The following is an 18,952-nucleotide window of genomic DNA, read 5'->3' on the forward strand; positions in this document are numbered from 1 at the left end:
CTAAACGGGTTCTAATCGACCATCAAATCATTTCACAATGATTTTCTCCACATACTGCATGGATTTCTGTAAAATTATTTTGTAAAAATATGATCGAATAATAGCAAGTGAGGAAAATATTGTACCATTAATGGGCACTTTTATTGAATTGTCACTTCTAATCAATTATTGAAAGATCCATCAATCAAAACTAATTGAGAAAACCCAATATATTTATAGATTTTCATTCAATCTGATGTTCTTATTGTACTAAACTTTATATCTGTTTAAAAATAATGTATGGCCGCCTTTTAGAAGATTTCTTCCTATGTAATGTTTATACTTTGGAAAAGAATTGTGAGAAAGCGCGGTGGAGCCGCCGCCATGAACCAGCGGCGGGCGGCTCCTTCCGCATATGGCAGCAACTCACACGGAGAGGCAGCCGCCTCCTCACATCTTGAGGCGGCTACCTCCGTGAATCAGCCAGCTGAGAGCGGCGTAACCGCCGCGCTGGATGCGGCGATTAGCCGGCAGGTCCCCGCTGCGGAGACACCGCAGAGCGGGGCTGTGCTGGTTGGGACTCGTAGTCCCTCAAGATTCAGAGTGACGCGCGCGCGCGCACTCAGACAAACTTTATGACACCAGGGAAGAGTCAGCTGACCAGGCTGATCAGCTGACCATAGCTTCACTTCCCATTGGTCCAGCAATCAGGGAGGTGCTGGGGGACACCTAATGTGTATATATACTGCTGGCTGTCCATTCATCTGGTGTCTGGCGTTGCGTTCACATACGTGGGAGCACCCAGATCCGTTAGTCAGATCCTTAAGTGTGCCGGGACCGGCTGGAGCCGTAATCCTACACTTAGTTAGAGATTGATAGCTAAAGTACTAGTTTGATTGTGATTATTTGTTATGACTCTTGCCTGCCTCGACTATTCTCCTGAACTCTGACCTTGTACCTCGTTATATCTGATACTCTGTTGCCGACCCCGGCTCGTACCTTGACTCCGCCTTTGCCTACTGATTTTGTACCCCGATATCTCTGATACCTCGTTACTGAACCCTGCCTGTACCTTGACTCCGCCTTTGCCTACTGATTTTGTACCCCGATATCTCTGATACCTCGTTACTGAACCCTGCCTGTACCTTGACTCCGCCTTTGCCTACTGATTTTGTACCTATCTGTCCATGTGTATACGACCTGGCTTGTCCGACCTCGAGAACCGACCTCACGATTGGAGGCGGTTCCCCGTCCTGTTAGTGATACTCCCGCCTGAGTGTCACTTTCGGACTTTCCTTCCCACTGTCAGTCTGACTCCTCCCGTCTTGGAGAGCTCAGACCTGCGGGAGGAATCTGTGCAGTTCTCCTTGCTGCACTGAGGCTTGTCCTCTGTATTACTGTTGCACCAATCACAACACTCTACCCAGGTGACCAGAGGTTAGCTAGTATATCGGATTATCGGTGATACTGCAGATCACATATAATCTGGTATACGTCTGTATTTCCCGTGATACTGCAGATCACCGGTAATCAGACCTCTCTGTGCTTCACCGAGCGTTACAGAACGCCAGACCACAAAAACGATGGAATCACGCACTGATCCTCTGACTGTGCTTGCCACTTCGGTGGATAACATTCACCAAGCACTGGGCCAGCACAAAGCCTTAATTGATGCCTTATCAGGCTCTGTGAAAACCCTACAGACATCAGTTGATTCAGTGCGATCCCCTCCTAGTGATGACATACGTATGCCTGTACCAGATAAGTTTTCCGGCCACAAGTCTGACTTCCGGAATTTCAGGAGTAGAGTGTTGTCATATTTCGAGTTAAGACCCCGATCCTCGGGGACTGAGACCCAACGGGTCATTTTTATTAAAACTTTATTGACTGGAGACTCCCAGTCTTGGGCCTACAATTTGCCTTCCACCGATACTGCCCTGACCTCGGTGGAGGAGTTCTTTAAGGCCATGGCCATAATCTACGACGACCCTGACCTTGCTGCGTCCTCAGAGCGGAAGCTCAAACTTTTACGGCAAGGCAGAGGTTCGGTCGAGGATTATGCGGCGGAATTCCGTAGGTGGTCCGTCACCTCTAGATTTGATAATTTTGCCCTTATGGATTACTTCTTGTCTGGGTTGTCGGAGGAGGTCTCCGACCTAATGTTAACCGTGCCCGAGCCCAAGACAGTTGACGAGGCGATATCATCGGCCATTCGCGTAGATCGCAGGCTACGCCATCAGAGACAGGCTAGGAGTAGTCATCGGGTCAGGGTGACATCGTACGCAGTACCGGCTGCTGCATCTTCAGTAACAGCATCTCCGTCCGTCTCGCCCTCTCCGGCCTTGCCTCCACCAGAGCCAATGCAAATTGGTCGATCAAAACTGACCCAGGTGGAGCGGAGGCGGAGAATGACGGAACAACTGTGCCTATACTGTGCAGAGGCAGGGCATAGGGTACGAAACTGCCCTAACAGGTCGGGAAACGGGTCTGCCTAGGAGTAGTGGGGGGTGGCATCCTAGGCACACAATCCTCACCCCTTAAAGAAAGAAAATTAATTCTCCCTTGTACTGTTACATGGGAGGATAAGTCCGTAGCCGCTGAAGCTTTTCTTGACTCCGGCTCAGCGGCTAATTTTATGAATTTTGAGTTTGCTCAGGAGTTGGGTCTACCTCTCACTCCCGTGACACCCCCCATTCAGGTCACGGCAGTAGATGATTCCCCTTTGCAGCGGAATTGTCCCCTGTCACAGACTCCGCTTGTAAAGCTCACCATTGGGGTATTGCACGGGGAACAGTTGCAATTTTTTGTTTTACATATGTCAACCTCCACTATTATCCTAGGCATGCCTTGGTTGCAGGTTCATTCTCCGCAAATTGACTGGGCCACAGGGCAGTTGACAGCATGGTCACCTCATTGTTTTCAGCAGTGTTTGGGGAGGCTGACATTAGGTCAGACCAAGGTGCAGGTGGAAGGCGTACCGGAACAGTACTCGGATTATGCCGATGTATTTTGCCCCAAGGCGGCAGATAGATTGCCCCCACATCGCCCGTTTGATTGTCCCATTGACCTTCGTTCAGGTTGTATGCCTCCTCGAGGCCATTTATATAATTTATCTGGCCCCGAAAAACTAGCCATGCAGGAGTATATCCGCGAGAACTTGGCCAAGGGCTTCATTCAGCCGTCCCGATCACCCGCTGGGGCAGGCTTCTTTTTTGTTAAGAAAAAAGATGGGGGGTTACGGCCGTGCATCGATTACCGTGGCCTCAATAAAATCACAGTGAAGAATCGCTACCCACTGCCACTTATAGACGATTTATTCACACAGGTCACAGGGGCTAGGATATTTTCAAAACTGGATTTACGGGGGGCATACAATTTGGTGCGTATAAGAAGGGGCGACGAATGGAAGACGGCCTTCAATACCCCTGATGGGCATTACGAGTACAGGGTAATGCCCTTCGGGTTATGTAATGCCCCGGCCGTCTTCCAGGAACTAATCAATGAGGTTTTTCGAGAGGTGTTAGGGAAGTTCGTTCTGGTCTATTTGGACGACATTCTCATTTTTTCTAACAACCTCTCGGAACACAGAACCCATGTCAGGATTGTATTAGACAAACTGAGGCAGAATTTGTTATACGCCAAACTTGAGAAGTGTATTTTTGAGGTCACGTCGGTTGCCTTTCTGGGATATATAATCTCCACCTCAGGTCTGTCTATGGACCCTGCCAAAGTCTCCGCGGTCCTGGAGTGGCCGCAGCCGGTGGGGTTAAAATCACTACAACGGTTCTTGGGGTTTGCGAACTATTATAGAAGGTTTATAAAGGGGTACTCCACGGTGGTCGCCCCTCTCACTAGCCTTACTAAAAAAGGGGCAAACACCACTCATTGGCCTCCTGAGGCCTTACAGGCGTTTTCTAAGTTAAAAGGGTTGTTCTGCTCAGCACCTATACTCAGACATGTGGACACTTCCTTCCCATTTATTGTCGAGGTAGACGCCTCGGAGGTCGGGGTGGGAGCTGTGCTGTCCCAGCGTTCAGGTCTCCAGGGTAGATTACACCCGTGTGCCTATTTTTCCCGGAGATTCTCTCCAGCAGAGAGAAACTACGATATAGGCAATAGGGAGCTCCTAGCCATCAAATTGGCCTTCGAAGAGTGGCGTCACTGGCTAGAGGGAGCTGAGCACACCATCACGGTTTATACCGACCACAAGAACCTGGAATACATCGAGGGGGCTAAAAGGTTAAGCCCAAGGCAGGCTCGATGGTCGCTATTTTTCTCGAGGTTTTCATTTTTGATCACATATACGCCAGGTAGTAAGAATACCAAGGCAGACGCACTCTCTAGGTGTTTCGAACCGGAGACAGCACAGCCCTCTGTCCCCGAGACCATTGTCCCACGAAGAGTGGTGTTGGCCGCTACCGAGACTTGGGGGGACTGGAAAGAGACTTTGAGTCCCTTCCAGCAGGATATCCCGGAAGGAAAACCTGATGGGGTGTTATTCGTCCCGTTACCGTTTCGTCTCCAGATCTTGGAGATGGTCCACTCTCACAAAAATGCGGGACATCCTGGAGCGTCTAGAACGCAAGATCTCGTGGCCAGATGTGCATGGTGGCCTTCGTTAGCCGCTGACTGCAAGGAGTTTGTTAGGGAATGTACAGTGTGCGCAAAAAGCAAGCCCTCCCGCCTAGCATCTGTAGGTACATTGCAGCCGTTGCCCACCCCGAGTGAGCCATGGACCCACCTGTCCATGGATTTCGTGGGAGAGCTTCCGAGATCTGAGGGCATGTCGGTCATCTGGGTGGTGGTCGACCGTTTTAGTAAAATGGCCCACTTCGTGCCCCTGAAAGGACTCCCCTCGGCCCAAGAACTGGCCGATTTGTTTGTCAACCATGTCTTTAGACTACATGGCATTCCAGAAGACATTGTATCCGATCGGGGAGTCCAGTTTGTTTCGAAATTTTGGAGGGCATTTTGTCGCCAGATGGGCATGAAATTGTCATTTTCTTCGGGTTACCACCCACAGACAAATGGCCAGACGGAGAGGGTCAACCAATCATTGGAACAATTTTTAAGATGTTACGTTGCAGAAGCACAGAATGATTGGGTTAAGTTTTTGCCTTACGCAGAATTTGCGCACAATAATTTAAAGAGTTCCTCCTCAGGATTCTGTCCGTTTCAGATAGTAACCGGGAAACTACCTAAATTCTCCCCATTGCCAGTCGCCTCCACTCCGTTTCCAGCTTTGGAGGCTTGGCAAAGGTCATTTAAAGACATGTGGTGGACCATCAAGAATAATCTCATAAAAGCATTTCAGAGTCAGAAGGGTCAGGCTGACAAGAGACGCTCCTTAGAATGGAGATTCCAACCAGGAGATTTGGTTTGGGTGTCTACCCGTCACCTGTCACTAAAACAGCCTTCTGACAAACTCGGTCCCAGGTTCGTGGGTCCATTCCCAGTGACTAGGAAGATCAACGATGTCACATATACCGTTGATCTTCCCACCAGCATGCGGGGAGTGAGGTCTTTCCACGTATCACTTCTCAAACCCGCAGTCCAGATGGGTCCCACTCCTCCTCCTCCTGTTTTGGTCGATGCCCAACCCGAGTATGAGGTAGAGAAAATCATAGATTCACGTACTGTACAGAATTCAGTGCAGTATCTCGTACATTGGAAGGGATACGGCATTGAGGAGAGGCAATGGGTTCCTGGGAACCGCATGCATGCGGACGAGTTAGTGAGGGTATTTCATACTGTACATCCAGAAAAACCTGGAAGGAGCTGTCCGGAGTCCACTCCTCGGGGGGGGGGGTACTGTGAGAAAGCGCGGTGGAGCCGCCGCCATGAACCAGCGGCGGGCGGCTCCTTCCGCATATGGCAGCAACTCACACGGAGAGGCAGCCGCCTCCTCACATCTTGAGGCGGCTACCTCCGTGAATCAGCCAGCTGAGAGCGGCGTAACCGCCGCGCTGGATGCGGCGATTAGCCGGCAGGTCCCCGCTGCGGAGACACCGCAGAGCGGGGCTGTGCTGGTTGGGACTCGTAGTCCCTCAAGATTCAGAGTGACGCGCGCGCGCGCACTCAGACAAACTTTATGACACCAGGGAAGAGTCAGCTGACCAGGCTGATCAGCTGACCATAGCTTCACTTCCCATTGGTCCAGCAATCAGGGAGGTGCTGGGGGACACCTAATGTGTATATATACTGCTGGCTGTCCATTCATCTGGTGTCTGGCGTTGCGTTCACATACGTGGGAGCACCCAGATCCGTTAGTCAGATCCTTAAGTGTGCCGGGACCGGCTGGAGCCGTAATCCTACACTTAGTTAGAGATTGATAGCTAAAGTACTAGTTTGATTGTGATTATTTGTTATGACTCTTGCCTGCCTCGACTATTCTCCTGAACTCTGACCTTGTACCTCGTTATATCTGATACTCTGTTGCCGACCCCGGCTCGTACCTTGACTCCGCCTTTGCCTACTGATTTTGTACCCCGATATCTCTGATACCTCGTTACTGAACCCTGCCTGTACCTTGACTCCGCCTTTGCCTACTGATTTTGTACCCCGATATCTCTGATACCTCGTTACTGAACCCTGCCTGTACCTTGACTCCGCCTTTGCCTACTGATTTTGTACCTATCTGTCCGTGTGTATACGACCTGGCTTGTCCGACCTCGAGAACCGACCTCACGATTGGAGGCGGTTCCCCGTCCTGTTAGTGATACTCCCGCCTGAGTGTCACTTTCGGACTTTCCTTCCCACTGTCAGTCTGACTCCTCCCGTCTTGGAGAGCTCAGACCTGCGGGAGGAATCTGTGCAGTTCTCCTTGCTGCACTGAGGCTTGTCCTCTGTATTACTGTTGCACCAATCACAACACTCTACCCAGGTGACCAGAGGTTAGCTAGTATATCGGATTATCGGTGATACTGCAGATCACATATAATCTGGTATACGTCTGTATTTCCCGTGATACTGCAGATCACCGGTAATCAGACCTCTCTGTGCTTCACCGAGCGTTACAAGAATGTTATAAGATCCGTGTGAAATCAAAAATTTTCTTCAGTAGCACTCCAAAATTAAAAAATAACCAGTTAAGTTCAGGCTTCAGGCATTTACATTGTGAAAAAAAGAGTATTATCCAGAAAGGGCACCTTGGCAGGAATTACGGACATGTAGTCCAATAGTCATAATAAGAGGTTTGTATGCTGTCTGTATATGTACAATACATGTAGATCTATGGTGTCAACTTCTTGTTGATGCAGATTAAACTACGAAATCTGTGTATGTTAATGTATGCTCCAAGATAAGTGGTTATTATTATTATTTATTGAGGTGCTGTACATTATACAGTAATAATTAAATACATATGTTAAGTAATAATTACCACCACTCTCATTGCAAAAGATTATTCGGTTTCCTAAATCCATTTGCAGCAGTGTAGCTCTGTAAGTCTAGAAGAAGAAATGAGTATGAGAACATGCATAGTAGGACATGGTTATGTGAGCAGTACAGTAGAATGCACCTTACAGTACATTTCTCTTTCATGGTGTATTGTAATGGAAGTAACTAAAGTACCATACCACTTACAGAATATCTAATTTGTCTCAAAGAAAATGTGCATTTGAAGTCACAGATGTGTCAAAAAAAAATATTGCATTATTGCTGCTATAATAACAGTAACAATAACAGCCCCAGCCCCAAACAATAACAGCCCCTAAACGCACTCAGGTCCTCATTTGCCAAGATTGGAGAAGAGTATGGAGCTATATAGTAAAACTTAAAACGTATTTTTAAACATTTTCTGGTAGTAGTGGGAAAAAAGGCAATTTTCTTGCAAACTTTGCCTGAGACACTGAAAAGGATTACTAGAAGATTCGTAGAATAGCAGTCCTATGATTGCCATCCATTTTAGGAAAAATTATGCCGTGGGCAAAATGAATTTGCGGCCTCTTACTTTTTTAAGCTGTACTGATAAACTTGTGACCTCTACAGTTCCTGGCTTGTACGGCTCCTAGGGAGCTCAAGGCCCTGGGCAATTGCCCAGTTTGATCCTAAGGAAGCACTGGTCCTGTTGCCACCTCCCAGTGCAAAATAAATGTATTAGACATCCATATCTTACATGAAGTTTTTACATAGAAAATTCTGTGTGACATGACCCAGATGAGAGTTGCATATGTATGCCCAACAACAAACAGTTTCTAATAAATTGGGTCCAAGTTTTCAGTATCAGTTAGACTCTCCAACCTTAGTAAATCAGAGCCTAAAGCTACGTTCACACATTAGATAAATATCGGTCTGAACCCTATTAAAGCAACCGATTAACAAGGGTTCAACCAATTTTTTGGCAACAAACGACCGATATCGGGAGTCAGTCGCGATCCATTGTGTTGTATTTTTTGTGACAGACGATCGTTCATCAAAGGGGTTGTATGTATGAATTAATTAAACAATGTATAACGATCTTGTGTACAATGCATGAGCCACAGTCGCTCGTCCATAACCGCTTATGTTTGTAAAGATATCGATTCTTTCAGTTAATTGCACCTCAGACATCACTTCCGCATTATATGTCAATTCCTTCTTTCTTGGATCATTCATGTGTGTCTACAGGTCAGTCGTTTAAGAAGTTAACCTTCCCAGATCGATCGTTGGTCAACATTCATTTAGACCAATTTTTTTCTGGAGGCGTGTATGAACCTAATGTTTCTTTATGTAACAAAAATAACCCACTTTATTTGGAAACTTCTTTATGCTTGTTTAAATCTGCATATTGCCTCAATGCTATCTCCATGTCTTTCTACTATCTGAAACTTAACATGGACACAACTGAAATAGTTATTTTTCCACCACACTGTTTAATTCCCCTGCCTGGCAAAACTATCACTGTTGACAACATTCTAATAATCCCTGTGATCTGTGACCCTGGCCCACTGCTTGGTGTACTGCTTGGTGTACTGCTTGGTGTACTCATTATCTACCTACCATCTCCATATAAATAAAATCACCCTTATTTGTGCCTATTCTCACACAGGATGCCAGCAAACTTCTTGTGAAACCCCTGATTGTTACATGTTTTAATTACTGCAATTCCCTCTTCTGTTTTCTACCTGCCAAACGGCTGGCTCCACTCAAGTCTATTATGAATGTCTCATCACGATTCATCCACCTGTCATCTCCTTCCTCTAATGCGCACTCGCTCTGTCAGTCCCTCCATTAGCTGCTTATCGCATCAAGGGTACAATTCTAGGACAACTGTAACAAGAGGGCTATGGAGGCTGCCATATGTATTTCCTTTTGCGCAATACCAGTTGCCTGGATGTCCTGGTGATCATCTACCTCTAATACTTTTAGATATAGTCCCTGAACAAGCATGCAGCAGATCAGGTGTTCTGACATTATTGTCAGATCTGACAAGATTAGCTGCATGCTTGTTTCTGGTGTAATTCATGCACTACTGCAGCCAAATAGATCAGCAGGGCTGCCAGGCCACTGGTATTGTTCAAAAGGAAACAAATATGGCAACCTCCATATTCTGCTCACTTCAGATTTCCTTTCAAGATCCTAACTCTCACCTACAAAGCATACTACAGTCTAGCTCCTCCCTACTTAAAGAGGAACTGTTACGAAAATCTTAAAATTTAAAACACATACAAATAAGAAGTACGATTCTTTCAGAGTAAAATGAGCCATACATTACTTTTCTCCTATGTTGCTGTCACTTATAGTAGGTAGTAGAATTCTGACATTACCGACAGGTTTTGGGCTAGTCCATCTCTTCATGGGGGGATTCTCAGCCTGGCCTCTATTCTTTATAAAGACATTCCCTGAAAAAGATCTATGCAATGATGCTGGTCAGCCTCCCTGCTCACCTTACACTTTTTTGGTAGTTGGACAGAGCAACTGCCTTTCACTAAGTACTTTTAAAAATAAGTAAATCCCTGAGAACTTTCCATGAGTAGATGGGCTAGTCCAAAATCTGTCGGTGATGTCAAATTTCTACTACTTACTGTAAGTGACAGCAACATAGGAGAGAAGTAATTTATGGCTCATTTTACTGTGGAAGAAACGTACTTCTTATTTTTATATGTTTACATGTATTTTAAATTTGAAGATTTTCGCGACAGAGGTCCTTTAACCACACTAGTCTTCAGTTACCGCCCTGCAGATAACTTCCATGCTACTAACAACATCCTCCTCTCTTGTCACCACTTCTCATTCTCGCATAAAAGATTTTTATTGAATTTCCCCACTGTTCTGGACTGCTTTGCACAAATTGTTTTGTCACTCACCCACACTATCTTTAGGTGCAACCTAAAAACACTAAACTCGCCAACAACCACCTCCTTCTACAGCTCTCCTTACCTTTTGATCTACCACTTACACCCCTAGACTGTAAGCTCATTTAGGCAGGCTCTTCCCCCATTTGTGTTATTACTGCTGTGTAAAGTGATTACATATTTTCCACCTTCATGTAAGATACAATACATCTCTGACCTGTTCAGTTGTCAGTTATCTGAAACCCATTGCCTTATGCTCTGTGCTGTGTTTTCTCCCCATAGAAGATGCTGGAACTCCAAATAATAATGCAAATAATACTACTATATTCCTGCACACATGCATACTGATATTGGTTTATACTCACAAAGTAGAGAGCATTATAATTCTGATTTTCCTGAGGTATGACAATCTCAATTTTTCTTAAACTGTGATTGGGTGTACTTTCCACAAATGATTTTATTTCTTCACCAACAATTTTTGCTGACATTTCTCCTGGAAAACCCAATTTCTTCCCACAAGCTAAAGCCGACATTGAAATGGAACGCTGATTCCTGGAGTTACATTTTGTAAGCATGTTTTTAATTCCAGTCCTCAGAGCCTGCAAAATAGCATGAAGCACATGTAGGTATTAGAAGTTTGTTTTCAGTGTTAGGTCAGCCTTTTATCTAATTATTTAGGCCAGCCTTAGGTATAAAGTGTGTAACTGGCGCTATTATACAGGGTACTATGGTCAGGTGATAGGGGCATGTATCCTCTTTCCCCACATTTATAAATACTTTGGGTCTTTTGTGGCACTCTATTCCCTCCCATCCACACACATCAAAATAAAAATATGTAAAATCACACATTTATTTTAAAGCTTTAAAGAAAATCATACTGTTTGATTTCATTAAAGGGAACCTAAAGCGAGAGAGATATGGAGGCTGGCATATGTATTTCCTTTTAAACAATGTGACTCACCACAGAGGCTGCTCCATTTGGTCTATCCCATGGCAAGCATGCAATGAAGATGACATAGTTACAGCTTAGTCCATAGTTGTCTCCTGGAGTTGGAATTTCAAAAATAGCACCAGATACTAGAGGTTTAGGGCAAGCAGCTGAGAAAAGGTTCCCGAATCGAGGTTCTCCCTTTTGCTTCAGAGCCTTTGTAACCGTCAGTTCTTCGAGAACAGGCTTTTGGGACAGAAGTGGTGCAACCAGCATATCAGCCTGCAAATAAAAGCACAAGTGCCAGACTTTTAACTACATACAGTTATTAACATTGTACCTGTGATTGATGTAAGGTAGATGTCTATCATTTATCACTGTATGGTCAATTAGATACTAATTATTCAAGCTTGCACGCAAATCTGATACAAACTGCATGCAGCTTGGAGCTGGACCAATCAAAAATGACAGGAAGCCTATATTATTGGTCCAATTCCAAGATGCAAAAAAATTTGCATGCATTGACCTCACTTAAGCCAGAGTTGGATGTTATGGGGCTCTAGGCAAGGTTGTAAATTTTGGTCCTTTTGGTAAGCTGAAGTGGAGAGAGAAGGTGGCAGGTGGGCCCTTTGACACCCACTAGACCCCAAGCACCTGCCTAGGCTGCCTGGTGGGTGATCCTGCTCTGCTCCCAGCTGCATTTTTATACCTTCAGTAGAAACTTCCTCAATTATCTTGGAATAAACCATGACTTGTCCATAGCTGCACCTATCTCACTTATGTGTTACAGCCCTGGTATGACATTGCATTTTCAATTCATATAATAGTAAACTTGAATTAATCATCAATATACAAAGCCATGCTATATTGTAAAGCGCCTACTCGCCTGGCTGGCTGGGACCAGTAGGTTTGTGCTGCTAAGAGAGAGGGAGATGATTCCTCAGCACAGAGTGATAACCTGACCCCACCCAACCCCACCCTCTGTGGAGAGGTTTATGGGCACCAGCAGTACTGCAGCTACAGTATGGGCCTATACACACTGGCTGTGTTGTGCTGCGTTTTTAAAATTGCATGCGTTTTTTAATCGCAAGGTCTTTTGAAAATTCATGAAAATCATGATGATCTGTGCACAGTGGTGTGATGGGATTTTTTTATTTTCATGAAAGCTTTGCTTTTAAAAATAACATGCGATTTTTCAAATCGCAGCGCAACACAGCCATTGTGTACAATCTCTCTCTCCTTGCCCATTTTCCATTTGTTCAGTAAAGCTTAACTCTTCCCACATCACATCCTCACCAGTATGTTTGTAAAGGCCATGTATACCGCTTATCAACTTGCCCTTCCTGTAATGAAAACAGAAACCATTTCTCTTTTATTTAATACTTTTACTGTATAACAAAACCAGAGAGGATGTGGGAAGTAAAAGCTTTTATTAATTAAACACTGCACAAAGATAATAAGGAAATAAGATTATTGTGCTGCAGCGCTGGACAGTTACAGTACGTATCTAATATTTTGCCCATCAACCTGTCTGTTGGTTTGTTTCTCTGTTATTATTGAAAGTTGGTGGTTTGCGGCAATAATGAGAAAGATTAAAAAAAAATCATACTAATGGTGTGACTGCTCTGCTGAGCGCTGCTCTGCATGTACCGTAAATACAGGGCGCATTGTTGAGAATGAGTGCAGTTTTGGGCTTTGGTGGGAGACCCTGGCCCAGTTAAAATGTGTTTGTGTGAGGTGGGGGCCCAATTCCATGTGTCTGCACCTATCCCTAACCCCTCATTGCTCCTGAGACAAACACCACCAAGACTACCCGCACACCCCGATGCACGCCTACCAAAACCACCTTGGACCCCCAAGACAAACATTGCTGTCAAAAACCATGCTGACATGATTCTGGTCTCAAATTTTTAGATTGATTAGACAATTAAGGGAAGGCAGTCTCCAGGGACCCTCAATATTAAGTAGCTAAAGGTTCCCCCAAGTATAAGGTAGCTAGAGGTGCCCTTGACTGAAGGGAGATCTTGTCAGTGGAATGCTGAGACCTGGGTGTGTAATTCTGCATAGGTAAGGAGAGAGGGATGGAGGTGCTCGGGAGGGCAGGGAACCACCTTCACATCATCAGGTGCTTCCGGCCCTGCAGTATATACAGGTAGTCCCTGTCGTTGGTTATGTGGTCTGTAGGTTAGTTCTAAATCCGTTCTCAATTTGAAACACTGTGCCATGTTTGTCCCCGGTATATCCTCTATGCCTCCATGTGTCTCCAGTGTCCCTCTCTGTGTCACCTCTGTTCCCCTGTGCCTTCAACATCCCCCTCTGTGCCTCCTCTGCCTCCACTGTGTCCCTCTGTACTACCTCTGCTTCCCCCCCTGTACCCCTTTGTGACTCATTCTGTCCCAGTGATGATTGTAATGTGCTAATTTAACTTATGTGAATTTTTGCATAAACTTTTGCAATCATGATTATACGTAATTACAATTTTGAAATTGAATTGTTTTCACATAATCCATGCAAACTTTCAGAGGGCTACAACGCTGGATCACAGGTTTGCTTTAAAATGTATAAAATGTGTATGCAGTCAGAACTCAGAACTAGCTATATAATATAGAGTCCGCAGCAAAATGTCATTTTACAGAATTTAAACATTTTTTTCTTTGATTTTTTTTTATTTTTTTTATTACATTTCTCAAAAATAACAAAGTATTTTTGAAAAAAATGTTTTTTTACTTGTTCCCATTCTCGGGCCGTTTGTGTCAGCGGATCGTTCGGGACTACCTGTATATATATGTAATGGCTGGAGTGCCTAATGTTATGTTTGTAACTGCTTGATTTGCTTTGTACCCTATTTTTGTGAAAACCTTAAAAATGTAATAAAATGTTTGAAATAGAAAACCTCTTTTACACATTGAATTTAGGTATGCTATTTACATTTATTCAAATATAACATGTCCCAGGTGAAATAAACAATTTGCTATACATGGACAGCATTTATGTCCCCCATGTATCTTGACCCTGTTATAGCATGTGCAAATATCATGACCCCCACATAGCAAGTGCAAATATCCTGACCCCCACATAGCAAGTGCAAATATCATGACCCCCACCAAGCAAGGGAAATTAAACTTTAGAAGTCAAATCTCTGCTGTTGTGAAATATTATTACCTTCCCTTAAGGAATACAGCAAAAACGAAATACCTCATCCAACAGAAGATCTGCCAAACCTAGGTCATGTTTTCATTACATCCTGGTTAGACTACTGCAATGTCCTCTACACAGCTTCCAAATAAGGACTGGAATGACCTTCGGTTACTAGTACAGAAACAGCTGTCAGGCTGTGAGCAATCAAATCCTCACACTGTCTGTTACATAATGCTTGTTCTTTGCTTACTCTAGTAAGTAACATAGAATCCTTTTCAAGACTGGCCTGCTGACATGCACTGTCTGAACTGTCTGAAAGATTTGTTGCACCTGCATCACACCTCCCCAACCTCAAATCAGCAGTATCTAGTAGTGCAGTCATTCCCGGAGTCCACCTCAGAACTGTTAGAACCAGTGGGCCAGAAGGGGAGTGTGGGCCCATGGAAGAGAACCAGATGTGCTGTAGATGCAAAATGTAGAGGGCAAGTGGCTGAAGGTGGATGATCGAGACAAGGCACTGCAGATGGTAAGGCTAAAGAATGTCTGCTGCACTAGTCTCTGCAATAAGGGAGCATAGAAGGGAGGACTTAGGAGAGGGAGGGAAAGAAGCTGGGCCTCCCACCCACTGCCAGGGATAATTCCTGGAGAGGGGGTGTCTGGGGGTTGGAGATGTGGACGGCTGTGCACATACATACATACACCTTAAGTGCTTGAGGACCACAGGCTTACACCCCCCCCCCCCCCCCCTAGTGACCAGGCCATTTTTTATTCAGGCCACTGCAGCTTTAACCGCTTGCTGCAGGGCCGTACAACTAAGCACACAAATTAATCTTGGCCCCTTTTCTTGCCACCAACAGAGCTTTCTTTTGGTGACATCTGATTGCTGCTTCAGAGGTTTTTTTTATTAATTTAAATATTCTTTTTTTTAAATAAAAATATATTTTTTTTATTTTAATTCCCACCCTCTCTCCCGAGAGCCAATGGGCGTGATCATCTCTCATAGAAATCAGCCTATGAGAGCGATCGTTCTGTGAGGCTCTCCTGGGGACAGCTCAGTGACAGAGCTGTCCCCCGTACATCACTGCACTAGATCGCATCGCTGTACAAGCACTTTCGACGTTATCATTTCTGTTTTTCAACCTGTCGCGATCGGGGCTGGCAGATTGTTTACGGAGTGAAGCTCCATAACTAAAGTGGGGATGCATGCCGATGCGCACGCAATCTCCACTCATCTCCGCTCACCGCTATTGACGCCTTTCAGCATCAGGTGGTCCTGGGGCTGCCACCTTCCCAATGCCTATCAGCATTAGGTGGTCGGGAAGGGCTTAAGGAGTAAAGAGGTAAAGCCTACCTAACACTTCTATATGGGGAGGAGGCACAGAAAGAAGGCTAAACATTACTGCTATCTGTGGGAGGGGGGGGGGGGAGGATGCTAATTATTACTGCTATCTGGGAAAGGAAAGGATGGGCCACATGCGGTCAGTCACATCAGTCCCAACCCCACAGAGTAAATGCAGAGGGCAATGTAATAAGTATTTGGTCCAGCTGCGTTGGGTCTCCTCTTCCTCCTAACTCTGTGCTGCCTACTGGCTCCCAATCATGTGACATGCATCAGAAGCCAGAGGATAGCAGGATAGGCCTAGTATATCCACCTTGATTTTGATTGGTGAGGAAGGGGCTATGCAAATACTTACATAGATTTCATATTTGAGTAAATACTTCCAGATAAATTCCCTTTGGAAAAATCAGTCAGGGATCAATCCAGAAAGCATGGAGGTGTAGCAAGAGAGTGACTGTTCCCCTAATAGGGAGCTACACCCACTGCTGAGCCCAGATCAACCCTGTCCACCACCCCTCACTGTTGCTTACAGATGAACTCTTTGTAGCTAGCACTGGGGCACAGGAAGTTGTGGATTTTTATTAAAAATTTCTGATCTTTAGCACTAGTTGCAGAGAGTTTATCTTTTGTGAGCACACGGAGGAGATGAGCACGGTCAGGTGATCTTTGTTTGCACAGAGAGACTAGCTATGACTCCCACCCATCATTTCTCATGTCGATTATGATGGAGTAAGGGAGGAGTCTGTCCAGTAAAACTGAAATTTTGTCTTATCACCAAATTGAGTCAGTGGACCCAGCCAGCTAGGAACTTTCAGTATATTTATTCCAGAAAGTACTGAGGTGCAGTGCACAAAACAATGTGCTCGATAATTAATGTAAACATTGTTATCATATGCATAACAATTGAAAGTTATTCTAGGGCTTTAAGTATTTATTAAAAACTTCATCTCAATATAAGTGTATTTACTGTAGTGTATTACTCTACACTGTAATGTGACTTACCGTTTTATTCTCAAGTTTTCCTTCACTCAGGATTAGTTGGACTAGTGGAGGTTTATCTTCTTTTGGTACTTTCTTGCCACTGTCTTTCTGTTGTGCTTGCTGTGCTCCCTGAGGTTTGCTTGGGAGTTCTTTCTTCTGGCTGTCACCACCTGTTGAGCTCCCAGAAGCAATGTGATCACTGCTAACACTCTCTGATCTGTGTTCTCTATTTTCAGAGTTAGAAATAAAGATAAGACACTTAAATTCTTTCTGAAGTTTATCTATAAGTTGTTGACCTTGTCGGGAATTAAAAAAAGCTTCTGAGCCATGTTTCTTGATGCAAAGGCTGTTTACATGTAATTTCATGTTAGCTGCTTGAAGAATAGCTTTAGCTTTGTTTACTTCCTCTCGAGGACCAGTCAAAGTCACAATTTGTCCTGAATGTTTTGACACATTTACAGAAAGTGGCAGCTGTCCAATTGTAAAGGTTGTTAACAAGTCGGTTAATTTTTCTACAATAATACGATGTTGCAGATCAACTTTCTCTTTGACAGAGATTTTCTGGGAAAAATAATCGTTAAATGACTTTAAGGTCTTTTCTACTGTCTTGGTGAATCCCACAAAGTATAAGATTCCACCTTGAGTGTCACCATTCTCTTTAAAACTGATCAAAATATCATGACTTTTTGACTTTTCCATCAAATCTTTCCCGTCTTCTGATGAGATGATCACACTTTCATTAGCTGAAATTTTTATGCTCTCCTCTTTAAGACATGTTTGCAGAGCTGTTTCAGCTTGGTCAAGAAGCGCATTGGAAAGTGCATATAAGTATAACGTTTTGGAATCCAGGATCACATCTGAGGTGCCAAATATCTTCTTGGATATTTCTATGCTTTCCTGAGACTGAAGGAAATACGCTATAGCGGGCACTACATAAACTTTGCGTTTGGAGACTGACCTGATGACATCCTTAATCAGCTGTCGTGCTTGCTTTAAATCGCAGTGCCCTTTTAGCTTTAACTTTAAGCTGTCAAGAATAAGTTGTAAGGATGGAAAATTTGGAAGAATCTCCTTTTCTATTTTTTCTTTGACAACTTCATACTGAATATTGTTATCTACTAAGACAAATGTGTCTTGTTCCATTGGTGTAGTTTCTGAGTATTCTGGCTGTTCAGGTATGCTAGCAATAGTATTATCACCTTCATCTGTTGGAATGATATAAAATATAAAGATAGACTTCTAGATGAAACTGCTTTAAAAATGTAGTTTGCCAAAGTTATATAAAGATATACTTTTTTTTAGTTTTTTTAGTTTTAGTTACAGTTAGTACGAATAAAAATGCCGTCATACTTAACAGTACACCTACTGTGCATAGGTGTCAAATTTGTCCCTTATGGCTTCTACAGGTTGCAGTGTAAATAGTTAGTGAATTCAATTGAGCTGTTCTTACTTACCACGTCAGCCTATAACTCTCTCTATTAATATGAGCAAAAGAAAAATGGACACTACCCAAAAATAATAATAATAATAATAACTATGCAATGTGCTCTGGGTATTAAATTCCCTCCTTCCTCCTTCTTCCCTCATTGTGAGGTGTGGTTATAGTACCTCTATATGTGCATCGCATAGTAGTAATCCTTAACTAACCGTTTCCTTACTCTGATCACTCTTCACTGACACTGAAACTGTCCTTGGTAGGTTTTGAGGATAATAGGATAACAAAGGCGCCAACAGGATAAAAAACACTAAAAGAACTTAAAAACCCATCTTGGTAATAGAGGAGGTAGTGGTGGACTTACCTCTTCCAAGCAGAACACACAACTGTGGATTTTCAGTCAAAACTATTTTATTGGATACTCCAAATAAAGTGCCTTTAAAGTGCCTTGGTAGGTTTTGAGGCTCCATATCAATAGTGCTTGGGGCCCCATGTAAAAACCACACTGGGGCCCCAAGCTGCTTAGCTACGCCAGTGTGTAGGAGTAAGATTATTCTAACTTACCAGTCTGCTCCTCCCTGGGTGCAGAATGCTCCTCTGCAGATGCTGAGCTCTCCTGTGAAGAAATGGTATTTATTTTAATATCCTACATTTGTCTGCCACATTAGTGCCACAAGAATAACTAAAAGCTCAAGCTTTCCATAGTTCTAAGTATAACCGTAGGTTAATTAAAGTGTACCTGACATGGGGGGGGGGGGGGAACTTGCTGCCTAAAGGTTCTGAATCCAAGTTGCTCCTAGTCTAAATTTCAAGTTGTATGCATGAAATGTCTACTTGCATGCTTGTATGGTGATATGACTGGACCAATCTTAACCACT

The 18,952-nt window shown here is 44.1% G+C and overlaps 1 protein-coding gene across 2 annotated transcripts in view; it reads right to left on the reverse strand.

Moving 5' to 3' along the window:
- Positions 1–18,952, reverse strand: part of LOC137510705 (protein mono-ADP-ribosyltransferase PARP14-like) — a 179,156-nt gene that overhangs the window by 107,052 nt on the left and 53,152 nt on the right. For both annotated transcript variants that reach the window (XM_068233925.1, XM_068233926.1), the window contains exons 4-8: positions 18,639–18,690; positions 16,661–17,844; positions 11,215–11,463; positions 10,619–10,852; positions 7,361–7,427 (exon numbers count right to left, since the gene is read on the reverse strand). In XM_068233925.1, coding sequence (XP_068090026.1) covers positions 7,361–7,427; positions 10,619–10,852; positions 11,215–11,463; positions 16,661–17,844; positions 18,639–18,690 — 1,786 coding nt within the window. The remainder of the gene's footprint in view (positions 1–7,360; positions 7,428–10,618; positions 10,853–11,214; positions 11,464–16,660; positions 17,845–18,638; positions 18,691–18,952) is intronic.

Source organism: Hyperolius riggenbachi, chromosome 1, assembly GCF_040937935.1.
Source record: "Hyperolius riggenbachi isolate aHypRig1 chromosome 1, aHypRig1.pri, whole genome shotgun sequence".
Classification (NCBI taxonomy): Eukaryota; Metazoa; Chordata; class Amphibia; order Anura; family Hyperoliidae; genus Hyperolius; species Hyperolius riggenbachi.